The sequence below is a fragment of the Aplidium turbinatum genome, chromosome 6 (genome assembly GCF_918807975.1).
Source record: "Aplidium turbinatum chromosome 6, kaAplTurb1.1, whole genome shotgun sequence".
NCBI lineage: Eukaryota > Metazoa > Chordata > Ascidiacea > Aplousobranchia > Polyclinidae > Aplidium > Aplidium turbinatum.
In genome coordinates, this window is record NC_137477.1 from 730400 (window position 1) to 753642 (window position 23243).

The following is a 23243-nucleotide window of genomic DNA, read 5'->3' on the forward strand; positions in this document are numbered from 1 at the left end:
GTTAAACTTAATTCAATTCAATCAAACTTTGGATTTAATTAAACCTCAATTCTATTTGGGTTAAATCACTGGCGAACAAAATCAGGCATTTTACATTGATTCAACATCTTCAAACATTGGATGAATGTGAAAAAATTGGACTTTGCTTTTCAATAGAAACTTTTAGGTCGAAACGAAATACTTCGAAAATTCGAAGCAAACGAGATGAGAACAACAAGTTTTGTGGCTAAAGGAAGTAATTTGTATTGAACACTCGAAAGTCTGAATGGTTGAGAAATAGTTTTGCCCACCACAAACATTCATATGATCATTTGTAGGCTACTTTATGGGGGATATTTGCGGTTACTGTAAAAACATGATGAAATCATTTTTTTGGTCCAAATTAAATTATTTCATTTTGATGTAGTTAATTCTAGTCAAACGTTAAATACGGCAGATGTAGGCTAACAAAAATCCTTATCCTCAAACAAGACAAAATTTTTGCATTTTGAGTTTTCTTGGTTGTATTTTCAACAAAATATTATTTTTATATGAATTTTTGGCGACGGCTTATATTTCATTTTCAAAAATTTCCGATATCCAACCGATTTACTGACTTATAAACTATTGAAAAGCTGTAAAAACGTTTATCAAAAGATGAATTTCTTTAATCAAATTTATGCAGCATTTGGTCATGCAACATTTTAATATAGGCTATTTGTATGAGTGATTGTAACACTTTGTTTCGTGAGACTTGTGTTTTCTCTAATTGAAAACTATTTAATTCAATTGCGTAGGCTAAGCATTTTGAATTCTATGGACTTTGAGTCTGATTGCAAATAAATAAAATAAAATTAAGATTTTTTGGCAAAAGGTTTGCTCACAACCGAATGCCCACGGCGACGAACGCGCTGTGGGGCCCACCATTGGCTCAACGTCGCGTCAACAAAATATTTTTTATATAGCGTTTTTGTTAGAATAAACCTTTGTTCACTTTAATTTCGTCAAATTGTAACATATACTGGCCAATGCTTCGAATTATTTTGTTGTGAATACGAAAAATGATACTTGTCGTAGAAAGGTTGATTCACAACCGAATGCCCACGGCGACGAACGCGCTGTGGGGCCCACCATTGGCTCAACGTCACTTCAACAAAATATTTTTTATATAGCGTTTTTGTTAGAATAAACCTTTGTTCACTTTAATTTCGTCAAATTGTAACATATTCTGGCCAATACTTCGAATTATTTTGTTGTGAATACGAAAAATGATATTTGTTGTAGAAAGGTTGGTTCACAACCGAATGCCCACGGCGACGAACGCGCTGTGGGGTCCACCATTGGCTCAACGTTGCTTCAACAAAATATTTTTTATATAGCATTTTTGTTACAATAAACCTTTGTTCACTTTAATTTCGTCAAATTGTAACAAATACTGGCCAATGCTTCGAATTATTTTGTTGTGAATACGAAAAATGATATTTGTTGTAGAAAGGTTGGTTCACAACCGAATGCCCACGGCGACGAACGCGCTGTGGGGTCCACCATTGGCACAACGTCGCGTCAACAACTATATTAGTCATATTAAATTTTTGTTGAAATGAACTTTAAAAATTCTTCATTTCACAGAATTATAATACATACTTGCCATATCTCTTAATTCGTTTGCCAGAAACACCAAAATTGAGATTTATTCTCAAAAGGTTGGCTGACAACCGAATGCCCACGGTGACGTACGTGACGTTGGTTCTTCGTTGGTTCAACGTTGTGTTAACAACTTATTTATGATATTGACGTTTGTTGAAATAAAAATTTATAAAAGCTTCAATTCACAGAATTGTAATGGGTACTTTTCATTATGTAAGATTATTTCACTCGGAATATCAAAATAAACAATCGGTGGCTGGAGGTTGGTTTTCAACTGAATGCCCATGACGACAAATGCGACGTTGGCCCACCATTGTCTTAGCATTGTGTCCACAACCAAGTTTTACACAATATATATTTGGTAAAAAAAATGTTTTATGTGGTTTATATCACCAAATTATAACATGTTGTACCCTTTTTTACTGATTCTTTGTCCAGTTAAAGAAATAATGTTAGTTGGCAAATGGTTGTTTTGCGGCGAAAAGCCGACCGCGACGTTCGCGACCGTTGGCCAACGATCAGCCGACATTGTTTGCTGTGCGGGTAGAGGGGTTGGTCAAACGTTAGCGGTGTACAACGTATGCTCATTTTTCTCGCTTGGTCTCGAACGAATATCATTGTATTGTAAACAGCTTCATCTGTTGCGGGATTAAGCGTTATCATAGGATGAAATGATACTGACGAAACCTGAAACTCACATTGAACTACATTAGCCATGAACCCTTGCCATTGTAGCCTACTGGCTTAGAATTGAATATGTTTGAACACACAGCCATAGAGTGTCAAGCAATTCATGGTGCGTATAAATAGCACGGAAGAGAGGTTCAGCTGCTTGATTCGTACGTCTTTCCAAGTACCGGTACCTGTCTTTGCACCAGTATATGACTTGACTAAATTGCCAAAATTGACTGATTCCAGTAGTTCAAGCTTTTTTCGATAGAACTTTTTAGATTATAAAAGTGATCAAGTAACGTTTTTGATAGCATACTCTTCACATCTTGAACTATTTTATTTCTTTGGCAGAGAATGAACAGCTAAATGGAAAACTTCAGCATACATCAGAACGTATGAGCCTACCTTTGACCTTACTTAAGTTATCGTTAATGTTCCATTCAAGCAGATTATCAATTTGTGTTGTGAGTAGGCTGTCTCCAATTTGGTGTGAGATTTTAAAAGTCTGAATTACCGAAGTTTGTTGCTTGATTTTCATCAAAATGAAATACCAGCTCTTTAGAATCATCTAATTCTGCAAAGATTCAACTCCCTATAATGTCTTAGCAGTTGTGTTTCATATATTATCATAGTTGCTTCTTAAATAACATGAGATGTTCTACTGGTGCAAATTAAGCTAAACTATCACAAGATGTATACAGTGACAATCTGCTTTTATTCCGACGTTTCGTCAATCAGACACGACTGACTTCTTCAGGGGGCTAGACCAGGTAGTGACTACCTGTCTAGCATGGCAAAACACAGGACATATTGCTCAAAACAACTAAACATGCAAAATGAAAATTCAACTTCAGGACAAAAACTTATCGCGCGCAAAGTTTGAAATAAGTTCGAAAAAAAGGGGAGACTTAATTGAACGATCAAAAAAGAAATTGAACTTATTTCAAACATTGCGCGCGATAAGTTTTTGTCCTGAAGTTGAATTTTCATTTTGCATGTTTAGTTGTTTTGAGCAATATGTCCTGTGTTTTGCCATGCTAGACAGGTAGACACTACCTGGTCTAGCCCCCTGAAGAGGTCAGTCGTGTCTGATTGACGAAACGTCGGAATAAAAGCAGATTGTCACTGTATACATCTTGTGATAGTTTAGCTTAATTTGCACCAGTAGAACATCTCATGTTATTTAATTTAATGCCTGGTGAACAGCCTCATTCAATTTTCAGTTGCTTCTTTTTACTTTAGTAGCCTACAAGAGACCTCTGCAACTAAATGTTGCTAGATTAAATTTTATTAGGCTACATTATTATTTATAAAATATTGTGGCCGAGGATGAATATAGGAATCAATTATAGGTCTCATTATTATTATTATAAAAGTTTAGCCTAGGTAGGCCTATAATATGTGTTTTTACTCACAACTTTCTTGCGAAATCTATATTTTTACATGTTCTACGCTCGGAAAAAAATGCACTTTTTCCCATCATTTACGCGCGAAAAGTGCCCTTTTTAACATAATTTGCTCGCTAAACGTACCCTTTTTTGAAAATTTGCCCACCTAGTCCCAATTTGTGAAAAGATGCTAACTTATGACTTAGACTCGGTACGGTAGCGTTAACAGGAGGGGTCCAGAGGGTACTTTTTAATCTGGGCAGGGGATGATTTTAGTGGCCCAAACCATTCCAAGGGAGAAGCAAACTTGAAGAAACCACCTCGTATTCTGTTCATTTTAGCCTATGTATATTGCAGATTTAATTCATGATGAGGACACACGTAGGCCTTACGTGTCAAAAAAGTTTCAGTCTTTATGTTAGGCCTATATATTTTGTGTGTAAAACATTGTTAAACTCGTTAGGGTTAGGCAACTTTGTTTTGTTTGTCTGTACTTTTTTTAAACTCTAAGCAACTTTATAAACCTAATAAAGTTCACGCGGCGCTGGTTCGGCTTGAGCAACTCATTTCAGGACTGCTCTCCATTCAGCGGCACCTAGTGAATGGAATAATTTCCCGGCAACAACACTTCAACAATCGAAAACTTCACTCTGCCAATCTCGGTAACCGGCCCTGTGTCAAAAGCCTCTACAAGTATGCAGTGGCGTAGCCAGGAAAAAAATTTGGGGGGGGGGCAAAGATTTGATGAATTGAAGAGAACGACAAAGTGTTCGATTTAAGACATCGCCACCTGATGTGCAGTGGCGTATGCTGGTGGCTTGAGCAAGGGGAAGCAATAAAACTGGTGGGGTTAGGGCGTGCCGAAGGCACGCGTATTCTAGGGGGTCCGGGGCAGGGCCGGATTTAGCTGATGGGAGGCCCGGGGCACTTTTAGATCCGGGGGCTCCCGTGCAAAAAAATTTTTCGCGTCTACGGCGCGAAAACCCATCTCTACGTCTACAGTAGCATCAGTCCAGTACTGCACAGCATTTTGCGGAAACTTTAAAGGCCAAAAGTAAAAAAATAACACAAAATCACATTTTTTCCACATAGGGGGGCCTTCAAAAGTCGGGGGGCCCGGGGCAACTGCCCCCCCCTAAATCCGGGCCTGGTCCGGGGGCGTGCTTCCCGGAAAATTTTTGCAAAATTGCACTTAAGAACGTAGTGATCGGTTTTCGGGGCAGATTTTTTCACTACTTCATAATCGCCTGACGTCACACTGCTGGCATGTTCTGTGATGGCGGGAGCTATTTGAGACTTATCGGCTTCTCGGAAAAAATGTCTAGCTTCAAACAAGGCGGGTTGGCATGTACTGAGCTCGTGCTTTATCACTTCCTGCATGGAGAGATCACCTGTTTGATTAAGGATCTTGGAAACAAAGCTATGATCGTTATGTTTGGCAACGATGGCAGTAGTAACCTGGAAATACAGCGCTGCAATACATTGGTCAAGAAAATTACAACATTCAAGTCCTTTGTTCACCCTGAACATTTGCCACCTACACCATCCTCTACCAAATTCCACTGCCTCAGAGTTTACTACCAGATTATGGTCTGGATGGGTAAGCTACTGACGATCGTGTGGATGCTCTAGACTGGGGATGGAAAGTAGACAATAATCAGATGGTTCCAATCATGATGGACATGAAAGCTGCCCCGGACAACCTACTGAAAATGATACACTGCAATTGCGAATCGTGTCCACCTCACTGCAGTTGCCGGAGGTATGGGCTACCATGTCATGCTGAATGTGGACCATGCCAAACTGGTTCATGTGTCAACCCATACAGCAATCACATAATTACAGACGATGACAAGGAGAGTGACAGCAATAAGATTTAGTAATACTTGACTCATGTGCTTTATTTACGCTGATTATGTCAAGAGTCTACTGATGTACATGACCACATCGTATGAACTCTTTACGCTTGCTTAGTTTACCCAAATATGTATAGAAATTCACCTGGTTTTTAATAACCAATACATTGTTATTGTTCATTTTTAATTGTTTTGCCAGCCATCTTGGATTGCCATATTGAATTTACAGGCTATCAGATAATTTAAAAATTCTGAGAATGGTCTCATTGACTTCACAGAGTATAAAAACTTAGATATAGACACCAAAACTACATGTTTTAGTCATATGATGACCGAGTTATGGTCAATTTACTGTTATTTTATTGGTTTGGCAGCCATCTTGGATTGCTATATATTGAATTTATAGGCTCTCAGATAATTCAACAATTCTGAGAATTGTCTCATTGACTTCACAGGGTACAAACACCTAGGTATAGACACCAAAACTACATGTTTTGGTCATATTATGACCGAGTTATGGTCAATTTACTGTTATTTTATTGATTTGGTGGCCATCTTGGATTGCCATATTCAATTTATAGGCTATCAGATAATTCAACAACTCTGAAAATGGTCTCATTGACTTCACAGGGTACAAACACCTAGATATAGACACCAAAACTCCATGTTTTGGTCATATGATGACCGAGTTTTGGTCAATTTCCTGTTATTTTAATGGTTTGGCGGCCATCTTGAAAATAACCACTTTCCGGAAGTTGGATCGCTTAAGATTTTGAATATGTCAATACTGATACCCAAAACTAATCAAATCAGTTGAAAAACCTTTTGTTGCAATTTTTTTGGGGTCAAACCATATATTGCCCTAACTAATAACACAACTCAAGTTAACAGCAGACCAGCTAAATCAACACCTTTCACTCCAACTTGCACAAACTAAAACTGCAAACAGAAATACAATTTCACCAACAGTGAACAGTGAATCAACACGTCGGCTTCAGGCACTATTTTTAGGCATCAAAGCACTTGTTCAATTACAGCTCATTCTCCCCCATACAAAATTGAACAACACCAAAAGTTGAAAAAAACAAAGAGAACAATTGGAACTTAAATTACAATTGAAGGTACACCGTGATTACAACACCTAATATTTACAGGTGCCATAGCATGAAGTTGAACACAAATTATATCAAACGTAAGGCACAGCACCGTAGTAATCGACAGGTTTGCGTCTCCGTTCAGAGCAGCGCAGCATTGGAGTGACAACGCCATTCTCATTAGTTTCGCTTGGTCCATCATCAGGCTGCAACGTTTCTGAAGACGACGGCTCGGAAGTGTTACTTTCTCGAGTTACGATGGACAAGAATTCTGGAGTAGTAGCATCAGGTTCGGCGAAAGATTCGCTTTCAGAATTACACGCCGGATTTACAGCAGCGTCGTCGGCAGACCTGTTGCATGGTGAGAGATCTATAATAGACACGGTGGTTTCATTTCCATTGCTTAAACGAACGTGAGCATAACCTGAGTTTGCTTCAAGCAGTTCCACTTCGTCCACTAAAAGATCATTCTTATTACGCACGTGTCTTTTGACGTAAATTGGACCAGGTTTAAGCCACGACGGAATAGTAGTTCCGTTGACCGAGCGTCGAGCATGCTGGAAGAATCGTTGATGAGGTGTGCAGTTGATCGACGTGCATAATAATGAACGGATTGAGTGCAGGGCATCGGTCAAAACGTCTTCCCAATGGGAAGGTGGCAACTGACGAGATTTTAACGCACATTGGACCGCTTTCCATATAATTCCATTGTATCTTTCACACTGTCCATTTCCTCTAGGATTGTAGCTGGTCGTTCGACTGGCAGCTACCCTATGAGAGTGCAGCCAAGATTTTAATTCTTGAGATTGAAAGGAAGACCAGCGATCGGAGTGAATATATGAACACATTCCAAAAGTAGCAAACAGTTCCGTTAAACTGAGAGCATTTCCAAAACAAATCAAAAATAAAAATCTGTCAAATTGTGCTTCGCCTATGTCGTGATCATACATCCATTTAATGTTTAGAAGTCATGAACAATCTTAATTTTAACGTTGCAGGACCAAAATCCAGTGTTAGACATGGAATAATAGTTGTCTAAATATTTAATTCGTCATGAATGTTCATTCTCAGATATTCAGTTAGGCCTACACTACAAAAACTAACACTTAGGCCTAAACATTACTACCGCAAGCAAGTTTTACAAAAAGCTGGATAAGTTTGCCTCCTGCGTATAGAAGCTTAACGAACTAAATATTGCATCTGCACCTGAGCGTTCATTGGCGAATTAACGTTATATCAACCCTGTAAAAAGGGCAAAGGCATGACTATGAAAGCTAGTAGGCTAAAGTGGCTCGGGTTCCAAATAGCGACTGTCAGAACAGCGACTGTCAATAGAGCGACCACACGACAGCGATTAATTAAAAACAGCGACTGTCAATAGAGCGACTACACGACAGCGATTCATCAAGAACTCGATTAATTAAAAACAGCGACCTCGAAATTTGGTCTCCAAGTCAAAACCTGCTGACTGGCATGATATAAATCCAAAAATTATGAAGTCGCTATTATGAAGTCGCTATTATGAAGTCGCCATTATGACAGTCGCTGTTTTGACAGTCGCTATCCGGCCTGGATGCCGGCTAAAGTACATGGCGAGGAGACATCAAAAAACAGCAACAATTATTTGGCATTATGATGCTGTGCTCTGTACCGTGACGAGAGACCATTCTGACGAGTTAGTCTAGCCCCTCTAGCGAATGTTCGCATTGACGTCACTGGGAAAGCAAAACTAACCATACCATAACCATAACACATCTGATTGGCTAAGCAGCTGGTGACGTTTTGCAAAACGAGTGCGGATTGGATAAAACGAAGGCGTTTTTTGACATTTTTGAATCTGGGAAAGCAAGTTTGATAGTTGCTTACCTGGAGCCTCAGTGATTGTTTCTGACAGAAGCGTTTGCTTTAATTGGCATTTATAGGCAAGACATGCGGTTTGGTGAGGACTTAGACTACTCACAAGCGTTACGAGTAATTCTAGTCACGAATACAGTAATTTTCAAGTTAAAATAGACGTGATAAAAATAATAAGAAGTTAACCCTATTCGGACTAACGGGTGGACGGGTTCCGTCCATACCTAAAACTTTCATCGATTACATAAAAGTTACTGGCTCAAATTAGCTGAATTTTTATGACTTTTCTTAAAAATTATTCATCTTTGTTTTAGTAATAAAATGATATTTTTATGTGGTATAGTTTTTTAGTTATCAGCAGTTTTTGACACCCTACTCCTAAAATTGCCAGGTCATCTGAAAAACTTTATCATCTTGTACAAGCAAGTTAGCAAACATTTGTATTGTTTTTTGCCTTCCAAGATTTACTGCGTGACCTACATGACTACTGACCATTTCGGATTACATGCATGACTGGACCACGTGCCTTTAACGAAGATATTAGCGATTTCAGGAGATTATGACGGAGATATCAGAATTTTTTTGAAAAAATGACTACTTTTAGCAAAAAAACAATAACAAAAAACTGGTAGAGTATGTGTATCCACTTAAAATTTTAACCAGTTTGTCAATAATTTGCTTTAACTTTGCGAAAAAAGCAATCTCGTAACGTTTTTATATCAAAATTTATTAGCAAATGAAAGTGTGGATGGAATAAGTCCACACGTTAGGCCATTACCTCACAAAAATAGCTTAGTCCAAATAGGGTTAAACCTAGAATTCAGTCATTACATTTTGCATAGTTTTCGCTCAGGTAAGTACTGCTTTCCTTGCTTTCCCTCACCGATCGTCACTGTGTTCAACAGTGCTGACAAATGAGTCAATGAAACCAGGAAAGCTGAAGCATCACCTTCACTCCAAGCATAGTACGCATGAAACAAAGACATTACTTTTTTTCAACGAAAGTTAAATGAGTTGAAGGGACAACGGCTTGATAAAACAGGAAAGTATAATGAGGACATGGTTTCTAATCTTGAAGCATCGTTCGAAGTTTCATACTTGATGGCTCAAAAGAAAAAAAAACTACACAACATAGGTGAAGAGTTAATCATGCCCTGTACAAAGGTGTTAGTTAATAAATTATCGGGAGTTAATACTGCTGAGAAACTTGATAAAGTTTCACTATCCAACAACACAGTGCAGAAACAAATTTTTGAAATGGCAGAAAATGTAAAGGAGACTGTTGTGAATGAAATTAAAGAATCTGGCTTGTTCAGCATTGCATTGGATGAGTCCACTGATGTTCAATCTTGTGCACAGATGCTAGTTTACGTCCGTTACAAAATAAAAGAAGAGATTAAAGAAGAGCTTTTATTTTGTAAACCACTGAAAGAACGTACAACTGGAGCTGATGTGATGGAACTGGTTAGTTCATTTTTTGAAGAAGAAGGAATGGACTGGCAAAATGTATGTGGCATTTGTACCGATGGTGCATCGTCAATGCTTGGTGAAAACGTTGGTTTTGTAACTTTGGCAAAATATAGAAATCCTGCAATAGTAAGCAGCCATTGCATGATACACAGACAAGCTTTGGCTTCGAAAACATTGCCTGATGCACTTTATCTAACTTTGTGTGTGCTTAGGGAGCGTTCAAATATTACGTAACGCTGTTTTTCCGAATTTTTGACCCCCTCCTCCCCCATGTGACGCCAACGTAACGTTTTTGTCAACCACCCCCTCGTGACGCTTTTCCATTACAAAGCCCGTTTTGCCAGTTTATATCAAAATTATGACGTGGAAACACGTGCTGATAAAATATCTTGGTTTGTATGCACCTAAAGCTTACGTTTGAGATATGAAATTTTAGTTATATTCTTTTTTTTGGATTAAAACGTTATGTACCTATTGAAAACGTTTAGTAGCCCACCGTCCAAAATGTTTCGATCCAAACCTTTCATTGTTTGGTTATGTATTGAAAGAAACATCACAAAAGCGCAAAAGAAACCGCAAGGAAATCTAAGCATCTTCGAATGGGATCATCAATGCTTCAAAAATGTTTCTATAAATGGAGCAGTACTCTCGCTTGTGTGGTTCGAACTTGATGCATAATTGTCTTCTTCAGACTCGCACGTATGAATGTCTTCTACCAGTTGAGAAGCTTGTGTCAAAGTCGTTTGGTTCTTAATGTATATATGTAGGCCTAGGCTATGTAACAGTCATAGGTACACCTACATACCTGTTCACTTCCTGAGAGTGGGGGGGGGGTAATTTAGGCAGGGGCGGGAATGATGTTTTGACATCGACAGGGGGCTTATTAGATTATCACATATACTTCTGGGAGGTCGCCCCCAGACCCCTTTGCATTATTGAAAGCTTTAATTTCTTATAAGCTTACGTACAGCGTCTTAGGCGACATGTTTCGCGCCGAAGGTGCAAAATTTTTGCTTTCCAGCACGATTTAAAATCAAAAAAATATTTCAACGAATCTGAAATCGTGAGCTAAAGCGCTTTGACATTTGCCAAATTTATTGAAGTTTTGGGACAATTTTGACTGGAAGAGGGGATGTACGCAAAAATCCCTCTCAGTATTCTTCCTTGACTCAAAGTCCTCCAAATTGTGCACATAAAAGGTTAGATTGAAAAGGTCAAAAGCGTTAAGGTAAAAGCTAGGCCTACATTCAACTCTGAAAAAAGTAAAATTAAAGCTAAAATGCATTAACTTTTACAACAACTGAAAATAGAGAGACATCTTGATTGATAGCCTACTACAGGAAAGCCTACCATCTGCGCCGTGTAAGAAACAAAAAATAGAATTTCACGAATAATAATATTATTTAAAAATAAATAGGAATTTTACTTGAGACTCAGCAAATAGCTGTCCCTTGCCTCAGCTATTCCTTGCAATCAATTTTAAAAGCCACCCATCGCCTCTCCATCAGCAAAATCGCATGGCATGGCAAAACCGTCCAGCCCCGCTGGTTCAAACAAGGGCGAAGAGAAGCTTTCTCCGCGAAAAAAGCCGCCGAGTTACAACGATTCAACGCCGAAAGACATTGAAACAGTGCAACTGTAGTAGATTTTGTTTGTGAGTGGTAAAAAAGCGAAATTAAACAGTTTGTAGCAGTGAGAAATTATGACGTTACACATAGCGCATTGTGATGCGTATATTTTTGACACGATACATAGTTTGGCTTTATCTTGCGAGTCGGAGTTTTCAAACAAAAAACTCAAACGTTGTGCAACAAAATAAATAAAACACAGAAGTAAAAAAATATTAAAAATTAAACTTTTATCTCTACATTACTGGAGGGGAGGTAATTTTGCATTAGTTACCTCCCCCTCCACTCCAATTGGTGGGGGGTAATCACCCCCGCGGCCCCCTCTAACGGAGCCCATGCCTGTTCATGTATCACCATGTGTCTCTTTTTTGCTGCTTGACTCGGAAAGTATGCACAAATAAACTACCGTACCGTACTCGTAAGCGTTACGTAACGTTTTGCTTGAACACCCTCCCCCCCGATGTGACGCTAACGTAACGCTTTTCATAACCCCCCTCCCCTTGATAGCGTTACGTAATATTTGAACGGTCCCTTATTAAAATTGTCAATTATGTTAAATCTAGTGCACTAAACAGCAGAATGTTCAAGGTATTTTGTAAGGAGATGAATGCAACCTACCAAACCCTTATCTTTCACACTGAAGTAAGATGGCTTTCAAAAAGCAATACTTTGAATCGATTATTTCAGCTAAGAGAAGTAAAGGCATTTATGCAGAATAAAATGGATAGCGAAATGCAAAGGAATCAAACTGCCAAACAAATCCAAAAACAAAATGGCATGATTGAAAAAAAATTGATTGATATGATGAATATTGATGATTTTGAAGAAAATCTTGCTTATTTAACTGACATGTTTAGTTGTTTACGGAGCCAAATTATCTCAATTTATCATTACAAGGAAGAGACAGCACAGTCATAGACTTCAAGGACATTGTTAAAGGATTCATCAGAAAACTTGGCAATTGGCAGATAAAAATAGAATTGGGCAATTTTGCAATGTTTCCAAAGTTAGCAGAAGTATTGGATGGCAGAGATGTGGATATATCTGCTATCCAATGAAAAAATTAATTAGTGCCCACTTGGGAGATTTAATGCAAGAATTCAGCAAGTATTTTCCTGACATATCAGATCAAGCTGCTACACTAGTAAAAGATCCATTTACATTGTCCTGTTACTAATATTCCAGACACAAACGATGGTACACAAAGCGAACTCTTGAAGCTGCAAGAGACGGCAACCCGGTTGAGCTTTGAGAAAGATAGTTTGACCACATTTTGGACAAAACTAAGCAAATCGTACCCTAAGCTTAATGAAATTGTCATGCCATTGCTGTTGCCTTTCCCATTAACATATCGTTGTGAATGTGGGTTTGCAACAATGTTACTTATGAAGACAAAGCAGCGCAGTGTCTTGGATATTCAATATGACATGCGGCTTTCTCTTTCCACCAGCAATTAAGACATTGTCAGAGCAAAAACAAGCTCAACCATCACATTAACTGCATATCTAATAACTAATTAAAGTAGGCTACTATCATGTTGATTGTGTGTTGTATTTATATCATTCTAACTACCGGTTACTATATGAACAAGTTTTTTAAATAAAATAACGTTTCTTAATTTTTTCAAAAGGTTGAAAAAAATAGGGGGGCCATTGACTTTTCAAAATTTTCAAAGGGAGCCACGGTGTAAAAAAGATTGGGAACCCCTGATTTAATTTAAACAAATTCAACTATCAGAGCCATCAGTGGAATCATCATCAAACCACTCATCATCATCAAGGAGCTTAGCAGTGGAAACCATATTGATCCAAACAAAAGCGCCTCCATCTTTCCATGCAACATGGACCTGTAAAAGACAAAGCAAATAATTAAATTAAAGAAGTTTCTTGGTTGGTTGTTGAATCAATGAAATTGTGACGCAAATAATTGCCATTGATTTAATGTTTATTGACGTAGAATCAACGATAGAATAACAAACCTTGGCAATTGTAGGCTACCATAGGCTAGCTAGTCTACATCACCAGAAGCAAAATATTTCAAGATTTCTGAGGTTAGAGTTTGATAGATGTTACGTTAGATAACTTTGATACAACGTAACTCTCACTTTGTTGTCCAACCCATCCAGAGCTTCTTTCAACTTGGATCGTTCTTCTTTGTTCGGACAGCTCCTCCCCTCCCCATCACCGTTATCGAGGGAATACGATATATCAATTTCCTCCTCGACTTTGTGCAATACCTCGATGACGTCATCGACATGTAGGAGGTTGCCTTGGAGACGCATCCGAACAATCTAAACACAATAATTATAATGCAACAATTGAATCATGTTGTTGTTTGTGACGTTTAGTTTAACTGGGACAACGTAATGCAAAGTTGAATCAACGTAACAACTGACCATAAACCAATGTAAACGTTGGTTATAAAAGTTAAATATGACTTACGGATCCAGGCATTGATTTGATCGCCTCCTTCAATGGACGGAATTGGTTGGAATTCATTCCGCACAAGGACAGATCAAGGTCTCGAAGTCGCGTCGGCATCGACTTGATGAATGACGTCACCGCATGGATGTCATTCTGAGTGGTGGAGTGATTCATCCATATTCTCCCTCCATCAAAATGACTTCCTGCTGTGATGGTCACTTCCAAGTCGTTGCCTTCCCGCAAGATTTTACTGATGGGGATGAAGGAGAAACCATCTTTGTAATCTAGTAACAAATTTGCAGGAATAATTGTGAAGAAAGGGACGTTCTTCCAGGCTATTAGCACAAGGCTGAGCAGTGAGCACTCACTAGTAGTAGTACAGCGAGCAGTTGCGATTCGGTAACCATAACGGTTTAGCTTCCACACTAGCCATTCAAACCATCCAATCAACAATATGTTTCTCGGCAGTCGATTTGTAGCAAGAATTGACAGCGCTAGACACGTGTTTCGTCCATGAGACTGGGCTCATCAGTATCGCACCGTATTCTAGCCACAAATGTATTCGACCGCCGCTTTACCAGTCAGTTTAACTCTTATCTTTGAGGAAAGAAAAGAGCCAACAAAACCAGCAGGCGCCAGGGCAGAGGACATTGTGAAGAAAGAGGCGTTTTTCCCGGCTATCAGCACAAGACTGAGCACTCACTAGTACAGCGAGCAACTGCTCTGCTCGCTGTACTAGTGAGTGCTCAGCCTTGTGCTGATAGCCGGGAAGAACGCCCCTTTCTTCACAATGTCCTCTGCTGGTTTTGTTGGCTCCTTTCTTTCCACAAAGTTTAATTCTCTACCAAAAAGCGCAAGTTCTCTAGCTTGACGCGCCATCTCCTAGTCTGCTCCAAGATCAGCAAGAGGAAAGTCGAGACAGGCAGATCAGCTTGAGGCAGCCAGTAACCAAACTTTTACATCCACCGCGGTGGGTCCCTTCGGTCGTAGTGAGTCCCTCACCTCCCTGGTAGGTATCTTCCATGTAAGTATGGTGTGCCTGCTGAGTGTTTGGGTGTGTGGACGGCTCCCGGAGCGGACGCACTAATGGTGAGACACTGAGACAGGGAACAAATCCATTTCATATGGAAAATTGTAAACCTGCAAGATGTAGTGGTATCCATCTCGAACTCTGAGCGTTGCGCGAAGATAAAAAACAAAAAAAAGCCTCATGGGCGAAACACGTGTCTATCGCTGTCAATTCTTGCTACAAATCGGCTGCCAAGAAACATAATGCAGGAATAATATCAATCAATATTAGCTCGGCTAACCAGGTTGTAGTCTAAAACTTCAGTTTGGTTCTAACCATAAAATAATGGCAGTGGCTATTAGACCGGCTCCGGTCTTTTAATCTAAATATTATGACTATTATTATATTAATATATATAATCATTATTAAGACATATTTTTTTCTTTCATCTTCTCCTTCAAAGCAGACGAGGACGTAAGGAGAAAAAAAGAAAAAGGTGCTTATATAACTTCTAAATTCAACAATTTCATTTCAACAACTTTTTAGTAATCAGCATTCAGTTTTATTTAACTGAATCAGTGGCGCGTACGATATTTCTCGGCCTGGTATCCCCAAGGGTATGAGTTCGATACTACCCAGAAGCGTTTTACTTTAAACTAAATTGCCTGCTGCCTGAAAGTAAACTGAACATTGATAAAACCATTTTTTTCAAGAAGTAATGTAACTTAGCCACCAAACTAACTTGTTGAGAGCAAAAATGTAATGCGTTGTTCGGCAAACACGATCACAGTCATTATGACGAACGGAAACTTACCCAGAGAAATTCTCAAATTCCAACAAACTAAAAAAACTCTTAACTTTATTACTCCTAAGACACTCATAAGAAAAGACATACTCATACTCATAAGAAAAGACAAAAAAAAATTGGGCTGTCGGCTACTCAAATTAAAAATTGACCACAAAAATGCAGCAGCCTAACAATTGAGTCACTTGATAGTCTGCCCCGATAGCTCAGTTGGTTAGCGCGTGACTTCTGGAACAAAGAAGCTTCAAGATCAAGCACTGCTGATTCGACTGTCGGGGTGTGCACTTGAGCAACGCACGTTAAGGACTGCTCTCCATTCAGCGTTATCTAATGGATGGAATAGTTCCCTGGCAACAAGACTTCTACAATCGGAAACTTCTCTCTATCAATCTCGGTGACCGGGCCTGTGTCGGTGATTTAAAGCAGAGTTTCCCAAACTGTGGTCCGCGACGACTGCACAGGTGGTCCGTGGCGATATAACAAGAAATTAAAAAGTCACACATATAGCCTACGTTTGTACAGTACGTAGCTACCCTGTCAAGTATCCTGTTCTGTATGACTACATCACCAACAAACCCTTAATTAGTACAGAGTTGATTTTCTCTGACGTTACACAACATTTGGAATTGCTTTCTGCACATTTCAAGAAGTACTTTTTAAAAGAGACATACGAGAATTTTGTCTGGATTTTACACCCTTTGTTGTTACAAAGACTGATCTGTCAGGACGCGAAGAAGAATTAGCTGAATTATCATCTGATCGAACTTTAATACTTAGGGCGGAATTCAGATTTGCGTCTCAAAATAAGTCAGTGTTATACGTAAGTCAGACTTATATAGGCCAGGCTTATACGAGAAGCTTAATTGCGATGCAGAAACTCGACTTACGCGCGACTTATATAAGACCGTATTAAACCTCTTTGTTTTCGCGCGAAAGAGAAATTGCTATAGCAACTCTTTGGTTGAGGTAATGAAGCGTGAAACTGAAGGCTGTAAAGCTGAGCTACATTCCTTCTGAACCACCAAATAAGGCAATGTTGTGCTTTAAACTCACAACTAGAAAAAAGCACTTTTTTATGATGTTGAAATATGTTATAGTTGCATCAGTAAGTCGTTCGTTAACCAACGTAGATGCCAAGTCATCCATGACGCAACAGATCTAGCTCAAAAAGTTCATTCACAAGCAAGGAATACTCATTTAACAATGAAACAACGTAAAACAATGTTATGCCAATATGCACATGGCTTTCGTTTACAATAATTCATCAATTCGAAAGAATCAGGTTACTCAAGTTATTTTTGATGCCTAAATAGGAAAGTTTTGACTTTGCTTGCACAATCATGGCCAGGATTGACACATGATGCGCGGATTTTTGACAACAGCATCATTCGAGATAAATTTGAGAATGGAGAAATTGATGGAATCCTATTGGGTGACAATGGGTATGCACCGAGAAATACGCGCTACAATTCTGCAAACAGAACTTTGACTAACCCCGTCCAAGTCGCCATCGCTTTTCTGGAAATGGCCAGTTGCAAAAAATCGAAGGCTTATCAATAGCTGCAGTATGGGCGGTATTGCATGCGATCGGGCTGTCAACGTTTCGTCATTTTTAAACAATTCAAAGAGTTCCATAGTAGCAGTTTTGCTAAGACGGAAACGTTGACAAAACTGCTTGTCGCTAAGTTGAATAAAAGGATCTGCATGATCGCGAACAGGCCTTTCAATGTGAATATTTGCATACTCTTCATCGAAGAGTTGCCTAAAAGCAATGGTTTGCAAATTTGTGAGAAAACGAAAATACAATTATATGCAATAATATACTGTGACCTAAGTATCAAACCAAAACCTGTGTCAATAACGCCAAGTTTCAGATGGACTAACTAACCCTAAATTTTTCAGCTGATCTGTGCCCAGACAGCAAGATTCGTCATTTTAACATTGATTCAACGCCTGCAGACGTTGAATCAATGTAAATATAACGGATTTTGCTCTCTGGGTGGTCCTTTCAGTAGAGCTGTTCGCGTTAAAAACTTTAGTTAAATCATTCCTCGCTTGATTATCTTGGAAAGGCTTTTTTATCATTTTTTTTTATTTATTTTCCACCACTGGAAAGTCTTTGATGAGGTCAATAAGCAGTTGGCGTTCAGAGTCGTTGTAATTAAATCCTCTTGGTATTTTTATTGAAATAAGAAATGATAATGCAATTTACATTAAAGGGTTACGGGAATTTGTATAAACTATGTTTATCTAAAAGCGCAGTAAACTGCTTCATCAAGTTGCTCACTGAATTTAAAGCAGTAGTTCATATCTTAGTGATAGTTAACTGACGCGAAGAAGTGTTTGCGTATAGCTGAGCTATATTCATGCTAAATCAACAAATAATGCAATGTTGTGTTATTTAAATCTACAACTAGAAAAAAGTCGTTTTTTGTGACGTTGAAATAGAAACGTTGTAGTTGCATCAGTAAGTCGTCCGTTAACGTAGATGCCAAGTAATCCATGACGCGACAGATCTGGCACAAAACTTTCCTTCACAAGCAAGTAATACTCATTAAGCACTGAAACAACGTTAAGACAACGTTATGCCAATACGCACATGGTTTTCGTTTGCAATAATTCATCAATTTGAAAGAATCAGATGACTCAGGTTATTTTTGATGCCTTGAAAGTTAAAAATAGTACAATTGTAGGAATACTGTTGCCAGTTTATGACTAAAAGGGCGGGCGCATAGACTCCCTTTGGTCTGAAAACTGTCAAATGTAAGATAGTTAATAGAGTTGTTTTTTCCTGGCATTGCAGACAAAGGAAAAAGTATGACCAATCACAATTATATGTTTGCAAAAGTGATGTTACAAGCAGTATTACTAAACTGCGTGTCAGCGTCTGGTTATTCAACAACACAAAATAGGCATTTCAAAATTTACACCACCAGCAATAACACTAGTAACCTACTATTGTCAGCGTCTGAAAGAAGTCTAGTTCGAGGGAACAGTCCCGATCAAGCCAACTGTCAGACCGAAACTCTGCCTGCAACCAAGCTAAGATAACAGGCACACCTGCTTCACATTAAAAACTATCAAAAAAGTCTCGTGGCCTTTGCACCAGACGGTCTATTTTAAAAAAAATGCTGTAACAAACCTCCTACTTTCAATACCTCCAGTATTAGCCAAACAGTTTTCCTTCAACAGAGGCTTAAACCACCTCCGCAGGTGGCTTATATCTTTCGGCTTTTAAGCCGAGTATAAGCCTTGCTAAAGCGTAAGTCTGCTTTCTGAATCGCAAAATCGACGCTTAACGCAGACTTTTGTCCAGACAGACTTAAGTCGCCTTAAGTCTGGTTTCTGAATTCCGCCCTTAGTCTCAATCAAACAGCTATTGCATCTTTCTGGCTGAGTGTTGTGGAAGAATACCTATTGTAATCGCAAAAGGCAACTGAAGTTTTATTGTCTTTTGCCACGACCTGCATGTGTGAGACAGCATTTTCAGCTCTTACCAACATGAAGACAAAATACCTGTACAGGTCCAGACTTTCCGTGGACCTTGTTACATATTTCTGGTGATCCCGACGTGATCTGCTAACTGTGAATTATGACGACGTGATTTAACAGTGAATTAACGACGTGACTTAACTGTGAACTGATCATTGGTTGGACTGGATTACATCACGGATTACAACAGCCTGTCTTTTATCGGACGCTCCCTCAATGACGACGCCGTCGGATTCAAGTTAAGTGACGTAAAGTGAGTGACGTTAAGTGAGTGACGTCACTGCTATCAATGCTTTTATGATATGGCATCAATTGCAAGGCGAAAATAGCAGCACAACATTGAAGCATACATGCATGAAAGAGAAGAAAATTTTAGATCCAACTAGAAAAAGAGCTTGCTGGATTACCAGCTTCGACATCAATATCAACAAGACATCTAAATCTCATCACTGACTTGAACCAAGAGCTGCTGGGTGAGCAGAGGTTGTTGTTTACAGCGCCACCTGAGGAAGCTAGGGTCAAATCACAGGATCTGCTTGGAAGGTAGGCAAATATATAGTAGAATTCGCCTATAGTGACACCTGAAGGGACCGCGGAAAAAGTGTCACTATAAGCGAAGTGTCACTATAAAGTATAGACGAATGATGACGTCTTTGATAACGTCACTTGTGCAGTATCTGCGCATGCGCATCCTATGTTGGTTTAATTCAAACCCAGTCAGCAAATCAATCCTTTTTGGTTCAACCTCTGCATACGTTAAGTCAATGCAAAAAGATGGATTTACAGGCTGGGAACTGGCGAATGTTGATAAGGACAAAATATGATTCCAACTTAAACTGGAAATACGCCGTAAAGTGTCCTCATACGGACATTTTTGAGCTCAAGGGACAGAAATGTGGTGTCACTGTAAGCAAAGTGTTCTTATACACGAAGTCACTATAGGCGAAGTCATTTCTATGCAAAACATATGGTTTGCAAACGGGACTTTGCAACAGGTGTCACTATGGGCGAAGTGTCACTATAGCCAAAGTCACTATAGGCGAATTCTACTGTACATGCATATTATCTGCTATCAACGGCGAAACTGTGCATGATATTTTGGTTGCAGACTTGTTTTTAACTAATGCAGAATGTTTAGGATGTTAGTTACAGTTACTAGCCTACCTAGAAAAATTCGTTTGGTCTACTTTTCTGAGGCTTAGGTTAGCATGACTACAAGTAGTTAAAAGATGATATGAGTTTTCAAATTACTAAGGAATTGATTAATTTATAGTTTGAAGTAGTGGTCTTTAAAGTTCATAAGCTTCAATGTACCAAGTATATAGCCTACAGCAGCTTAATAATTGAAGGGTTTATTTACTAAATATTTGTGGAACCTTTAAGTTGAAGTAGGCTTGAAATTAGTAGCCTAGGCCTACAGTAATTGGCAGATGCTACTTAGCCAGCATCATTTCCAAAAACATTGATTGATCAACTAATTCAGTTGACAGTTATTTTTAAAAAGTGTATAAATTTGTTTTATTTAGTGATACAACAAAACGGTGATAGGTTTCAATCTGTGATACTCAAAATAGCCACTCCCAAAAATGATTTATAAACAAAGAGCATTAGCAAGACAAACTTGAGTACCGGTAAGTATGTAGGTTCAGTAATTTAAAGCAACAATTTCACAAAGGTTAAAAGTCCTGAGATTTAACTTAAAACTAGTTAGGCTGGGGTAAGACACAGCAGAATCAGATACCGTAACTTGTTCCATGTTTGGGGAACGTGATTTGCGACATAGCATCTTAATTGGTTATGTACAGACTGGAAATTTGATTGTCAGCATAACTGCTTTAACTGGTCCATTCAAAGGTTATGTTTTGTTTATTTCCTTTGTGTTGTAATTTCCTATTTTTTATTATCTTAAGCATGCCATTTTTTGTAGGTCAATTAGTCTACTTTGAGACTACTAGCAGACACTGGTTTAATGCAGTAACCGGTTAACCACTACCTTTGCTAGCAATTATCTTTTGTTGTTATTAGCATTACAGTTCATAATCAAATGCTGTATGGTATTTAGGATTGTGAATTATCTTAGTTATGATTATTTAGTTTGATAATGTCACAAGTTAAGCGTAAATGTGATGGAATAAACTTCTGTTTACCACAATGTAACAGCACTACAAATATGGGATTTTGTTTGTACAAAGTTCCAAGTGGTGAAAAGAAAAGGTTTGCTGTTTCAACAGCACAGTGGGCAAAACAGTTTGGATGGTCATTTTATTTTTGTTTGGATGCGAAACGTACATAAAACAATAACGTACAGTGTTCATCCAATGAGAGAGTGCAAAAGACCGTAGCTCCGAAGGCGTAGGAGGTCGTCGAGTCTGCCATTCAAACAGTTATACGAAAGAAAGTATTGCGTTTTAAATAGCAAATTGACACAAAAAAGAAGAAGGAAGGACGAACAGAAAAACAAAACAAATACAGATAGGACGCACTACAGACGCAAAAAACGCAAAAAATAATAACAATGGACATAAAGTCAGGTAGTGGATGTCGTTTCTATAGCTCTTAATTATTGAAGAAGGGTTTTTTGCACATTTTACTGAAAAATTTGTAACCTTTTTCCATGTTTTTTTCATATTTCATCAGGTAAAATCAACACAATAAAATAGTGTAATTTTGTGTTGTATGTCATGATGGTTGACATTGGTATAAATTAAGAGCTTATGTCTAGTGCAGTGTTTCTTAACCTTATTAGCACTCGTACCCTTTGAGCTTTCATGAAATTTTCTCGTTCCCCCTGTCAACAATGGCCGACGGAAGCAAATAAAATTGTAATAATAGCAATTAAACTCAGTGTATTGATAACTTACGTGTTGAATGTATGCATTAAAAACAGTCTTGTAAGTTCAACAAGATTCATCAGTCAATCTACGAATGGCTTTTTTGTTGCTGCTTTTCGTCAATGATTATGTTGAAACGAGGTTCTTTCTTTGAAATAGACACACGCATATCATCTCTTGGATCCAAACGATTGCCCGACTTAGTTTTGATGTTTACAAGAGTTAACCCAGTTTTACATGGGTAGGTTGTCGCAAAAACCACACGGATGTCTAAAGCATTTTTTCTAATTGAGGAAACGTGTTGAGTTGTGCACACCAGAAGGCATCCAACTGCATTGGATCAAACTTCATTTTGCTTTTACTACTAGCTTTCATTTCAATAAGATAGTCTTTCATTTAGTCATTATCATCCATAGAATGTAGGCTGAAAATAAATGGGCCTTGCATCCATCTCTGAGAAGTAGAAACCTCTCCAGTATATAGACGTATACAAAAGTGACTTGTTACGCATTTTTTCACACATATGCCTGAATAGCGTATAATTCCACACTGCATGTCGTACCCCCTGCTTTGGTGCTTCGTACCCCCAAGGGGTACACGCACCCCTGGTTAAGAACCCCTGGTCTAGTGAATCACGTAATGCGTCACACACATCATGTTTTTGTTTTTTTTAATTTAAGCAATAAGCATATGGTGCTTGCTGTTATTGTACTTATATATTGAGCAGATTCACTATTCTGGCATACCTATGTAGCCTATAGTTAATTAGTGATGAACAATGGCAAGTACAGTTTTTTGCTTAGATGTATATATGTAATCAAGTGATCAGTAATCATATACTGTATAGGCTGCAATGGTTACATTGGCAGCATGCTTACGCTATGTTAAAGAAATACACGATTGAACACATTACACCGGCAATGATTGTTGACCATGTAGGATACCGCACTATGCAATATCGTGATTTATGCTCATTGTTTGGGTGGATATATTTTGTTCTGGACCCTCCCCACACATTAAAGACTTGCAGAAATAATTTACTCAATCCCAAAAAAAACTTATGGAATGATGGTGATAGCCCATACACGATGTAGT

At 38.5% G+C, this 23243-nt stretch overlaps 1 protein-coding gene across 1 annotated transcript in view; it reads right to left on the reverse strand.

Moving 5' to 3' along the window:
- Positions 1-13016: 13016 nt before the first annotated feature.
- LOC145772859 (uncharacterized) overlaps positions 13017-23243 on the reverse strand; it is a 77252-nt gene continuing 67025 nt past the window's right edge. Inside the window, exons 8-9 of the mRNA XM_082584741.1 lie at positions 13693-13878; positions 13017-13434 (exon numbers count right to left, since the gene is read on the reverse strand). Of these exons, the coding sequence (XP_082440867.1) occupies positions 13315-13434; positions 13693-13878 (306 nt within the window). The 3' untranslated portion in view covers positions 13017-13314. The remainder of the gene's footprint in view (positions 13435-13692; positions 13879-23243) is intronic.